The sequence below is a fragment of the Arachis stenosperma genome, chromosome 9 (genome assembly GCF_014773155.1).
Source record: "Arachis stenosperma cultivar V10309 chromosome 9, arast.V10309.gnm1.PFL2, whole genome shotgun sequence".
Lineage (NCBI taxonomy): Eukaryota > Viridiplantae > Streptophyta > Magnoliopsida > Fabales > Fabaceae > Arachis > Arachis stenosperma.
The window spans coordinates 156,436,132-156,440,709 of NC_080385.1; the positions used below are offsets into that span (position 1 = coordinate 156,436,132).

A 4,578-nucleotide genomic window follows, 5' to 3' on the forward strand; every position below is an offset into this window, starting at 1 on the left:
ACAATTTCTGGTCCCTATTTTTTGATTTCTTCAAACCTTCACTTGTTTTTCCTGTTTTTGTATTGTTTCCGGTTTTGGTTCTATGATTAGCTGTCTCTATGCTATTGAATGGAGATGAGAATGTTGGAATGCCTATCAAGGTATGGACTTTCCATCAATCCTCTTTGGTGATTACTGATGTGATTGATATGAATTGATTCATAGCTTTTTCCTCATTGTACCTAATCTATTCATGAGTGGTTATGTGATTCACAAAAATGATGTCTAACCTTTTGTTTATTTGTTTTTTTTTTCAGGCTCAACTGATTTGATTAGATTTATCTCTTGCTTGTTTTAATTCTGTTTTATTCTTCATCTGTTAGATGGAGATACAGCTGCTTGGCCTCAGGTTAACACGTTCCTTGATAAAAAAATTTCCTTGTGCGATTAAAATGTGTTCATGCTATTATTTGTCTAACTAGCACATGTTCCTAGCCAAAGAAAAAACTATCCAGCCGCTGGTTTTCCCATGAAAAAGTTGTTTCCACACATAATAAGGTTCTGCTATATATTTTTTATTGGAAATTGGAAATTTGGGTAGCATGATGAATGTATCAGCTTTCATTATCATCTATTTCATGAATGTTGATGTGATTGGCATGTTTCTATTCGTGTTTGTGTATACTTTTGTTCCCATTTATCTGTTGTTTCAATTGTATCCCTACATAACACATTTACCAACTCTGATTGCCATCACTAGAATGATTGTTTGGTGTAGTTGCTGACTGGATTTTTTATGGCCTAATGACATGTAGCTACAGTATAGTAGTTGTGGTGTGGTATATCAATTTCTGGTCCCTATCTTTTTATATCTCGAAATTATCAATTATTTTTCTTGCTTTTGTGTTGTTTCAGCTTTCGGTCCTATGATTATTTGTGTATGTGCCATTGAATGGAGATGAGAATGTTGGAATTTTTATAAAGGTTTGTTCTTTTTATCCCATCTGTTTGGTGAGTTGTGATGTGATTGATATGAAATGAATCATTGCTTCTTACTCATTAAATGAGAAATATGGTGATTCAACTCAATTATCCTCCCTTTCCCTCCTGAATTTGAATTCAAAAATGTGACATTGTGTCCTGAATTTTTTCTATAAAAGGAATGTGGGTGAAGCACATTGAATGCACAAACATTCTGCTGTGTTGTATTTCCTCCTAAGTTATATTTATTTATCTCAGAAACTTACTGTTTACATTTTGATCTATTTCATCAAGTCATTTTATCTCCTTTCTTTTTATTGCAATGCCTCCTCCATTTGATATGATTTCTAAGATGCATCCTCCTAGAGAGGCTTGGAGGCTGAAAGTTAGGGTTCTTAGGCTTTGGGTTGTACCCTCTTTTGGTAACCATGAGGTTCCTAACTCAATGGAGATGATTCTCCTTGATGAGCATGTTAGCCCCTATTAGCTTCTCTTTTAAATATGGTCTTACTTGTTGTTTTTTTAAGTTTTCAACTTTACATTATGTGTTTGATGTGTTTGATTATTCTGATTTTCTTCTTTTGTTCCATTTCTAGTGTGGAAAAATACAAGCTACAGTCAAGAAACCACTGCTTAATAGGTTTAGGGATCATATAGTTGAGGGACAAGTTTATAGAATGGCATATTTTACTGTTGTCTCAAATCATGGTAGTTATAGAGCAACTTCTCATGAATTCAAATTGGTTTTCCTTCACCGAACCACTGTTGTAGCTGTTGATGAAGATGTAATCCCTAGGACTTGTTTCAACATGTTTCCTTTTTCTGAGCTGTTGAACATGACCCAAGATTATGATTTCTTAGTTGGTGTGTATAACTTCTTGCTTTTCTGTTATTGAAGTTTTTTTAACAAATCATTTGAATAGTTAATAGATTGTGTTTATTTGGAATAGATGTCATCGGTCTTTTAACTTCAGTCGGAGAAGAGAAAGAATATGCAAAAGAGGGGAAAATTGTGAAAATGATTGCATTGGAATTAACTTCAAAAGAGTATGTTGATTGAGTTATTTTCTGCTGCTTTCTCTTTATCTTTTAATGATCCCTTTTGCTTATTTTCTGTTTTATTCTTTGTTATCTTTTGAGTTTCAGTGTTACAGTGCGATGTGCATTGTTTGGGGATTATGTTAATCAAGTGAATAATTTTCTTGCCTCTGGCTATGTGGAGCAGCCTGTTGTGGTGATTCAGCTTGCAAAAGTCAAGTTCTTTAGGGGTATTTTTTTTCTGTACATCTCATGGCTGCTAGAGGTATTGTCTCCAATAAAGTTTGCTAGACTCTTTCTTTGTTGTTGTGTAGGTCAAGTAGGTGTTCAAAATGTCATGTATGCGACTCAAATGTTATTTAATCCTGATATTCCTGAAGTTGTTGAGTTCAGGCAGAGGTTAGCATGCTTTATGTACTTGATGTTTATTGTATTCTTTATTTACAAGCTATGTGGAGTAACAAGTACAAGTATTTGCATTGATTTTTTTTTAGTATGATTGATCAAGGTGTGAATGGTACCCATCCTCTGTTTATTGCAAATGAGGGTAAAGTTCTCTCATTGGAAGATGATTTCATGCGTTTAACTAGGAAATGCACTATTGAAGAGCTTCAAGATAACAATCAGGTTGTTTTCTTTTGAGTTAGTTGTGTTTCTGTTTCTTTTATACACAAATGAACCGAAAAAGAAAATCAAACAAGATTTTCCAGATCTGTTTTTTCATTCATGCTGTTAGTTAACTTTGAAATGCCCATTGGATAGGAGGGTTCTTTTATCATCTTTGGTGCAATTCAAGGTATTGTTGAGGATGGAGGTTGGTGGTATTCTGCGTGTGTGTGTGGGAAGGGTATCTATCCTCAGAATGGTGCATATTACTGTGATTTTTGTTTGAAGCACATAACTAATGTGACTCCAAGGTTAGAAAATTTGTTGAAAATGTTTTCTCATATTGTAGAGTGGATTGTTTATAAAAATAAGGTTTCCTGATTCTATTTAGTTGAATGATGGTGTACCTTTTTATTTTTTCTCTGTGCAGATTTAAAATTAAAATAATAGTTGAAGATCATACTGGTGAGGGTATTTTCCTTCTCTTTGATCGTGAGGCATCTTATTTGCTTAAGAAGTCATGTGCTGACTTGTTTACTGAGGTTTAAAGAGATGCAAGTGTATGTTTTTAGTTCTCTTTTGTGTTGTTCAATTTATGGTTTGGCATATTTATTATTCAAACTCTATATTTCTTATGTATTACTGTCAAAACAGCTTATATGTGGGGATACTTATCCTCCCATATTTCAAGTGCTCATTGGAAAGAAGTTGCTTCTCAAGGTTGATACCAAAGGTGTCCCACAGGATACATTTTATGGGACTTTCCGAGTTAGGAGAATTTGTGATGATTCAACTATTATTGCGATGTTTGAACTTCCCGATTATGACGCTGATGACGAGTGTACTCCAAAAAAGGTTAGATATACATACAAATATTTTTAGATCCTGTTAATTCATGCTTAATTTTTTATTTTTTATTTATTTATGTATCTTACTGTGATGAATTTCTGTTCTGCTCTTATGTATTTTTAAACTCTTATGGCATATGAATAGGAGAATGATTTGCACAAATATGTTCCTTGTGGAAAAGGGGATGTTGGTATTAAGAAGGAGTTTTCAGATACTTTTATCAAGAGTGAGAAAGATGCTGGTGAGTGTCCTGGGATTTTGTGTAAATCCCCGATTCTTATTGATTTTTTAGCTGGAAAACAGCCTGCTGTTTCTGGAGTGACTGAGTTTGTTGCCTTAAATGATGGTGAATATGGAAAAGATGAGAAAACACCCAGCAATAATGCTGTTAGTGATGATCTTTCTGCTGAACTCGATATATTGCTTAGCTCAGTGGAAAAAGAAACTCAGGTACTCATGGATAATAATTTTTCTTCTTATTCCTATCTGTGGTGTTCCTAACTGTATTTTGTATTCTTGAGTCAGTTTAATACCTTTTTTTTATTTCTTTGTCATAGGAGGTGTTGTCCCATGTTGTTGATTCATCTTCGCAATATGGAGAGAAGCTTATTCATGAGAATCATGTTGTCAGTTGCAAGGGAAAGAGGAATTTGAATCCTCAATTTGAAGAGGCTGCTGTTGATGTAGATGGGCGTGGGTTGAAGGTTGCCAAGGTTAATGGAGTTTGATTGAAGCTGTGGAATTGAGCTGCTGTGTCTAGGTGTAGGTGTTTTATGTATTCTATATCTATAAGTATTTAGGAAGGCTTGTGATTGCAAATAGGTGGACATGTAATGATGCTGGCTGGATGTTATTTTGATTTCACTTTTTTGGATTGTGTCCAACAAATAGGACTGTCAGATATAGGGGTTTTCGTATATGTTGGCTCGGGTAATGTGCCAAGTTGGTCTATTCTCAACTCCTTTTTTGTAATAGTGACTCTGCTAGGGATTGGACACATTTTCAATGTTGTACCCTCTTTACGTTACATACTAGGATATGTGGTCATATTTTGGATTACTCTTTATCATAGGGGTGATAGGCATATGTAATTGTCTATATCACTATCAATCAATGTTTTAATGA

At 34.3% G+C, this 4,578-nt stretch overlaps 1 protein-coding gene across 1 annotated transcript; it reads left to right on the top strand.

Moving 5' to 3' along the window:
• The first annotated feature begins 1,282 nt into the window (after nt 1-1,282).
• On the top strand, nt 1,283-4,181 carry LOC130950235 (replication protein A 70 kDa DNA-binding subunit C-like). The gene is made up of 11 exons (XM_057878757.1): nt 1,283-1,432; nt 1,557-1,824; nt 1,911-2,007; nt 2,107-2,228; nt 2,313-2,397; nt 2,493-2,625; nt 2,761-2,915; nt 3,035-3,146; nt 3,259-3,459; nt 3,598-3,903; nt 4,011-4,181. Exons 1-11 carry the CDS (start codon nt 1,283-1,285, stop codon nt 4,179-4,181), a joined length of 1,800 nt encoding a protein of 599 aa, XP_057734740.1.
• The last annotated feature ends 397 nt before the right edge of the window (nt 4,182-4,578 follow it).

Bases quoted from the DNA above. Each gene is read 5' to 3' on its own strand.
- LOC130950235 (XM_057878757.1), top strand. From the start codon at position 1,283: ATGCCTCCTCCATTTGATATGATTTCTAAGATGCATCCTCCTAGAGAG. The intron at 1,825-1,910 runs GTGTGTATAACT...TATTTGGAATAG, and splicing joins AGATTATGATTTCTTAGTTG to ATGTCATCGGTCTTTTAACT. The intron at 2,916-3,034 runs GTTAGAAAATTT...TTCTCTGTGCAG, and splicing joins ATAACTAATGTGACTCCAAG to ATTTAAAATTAAAATAATAG.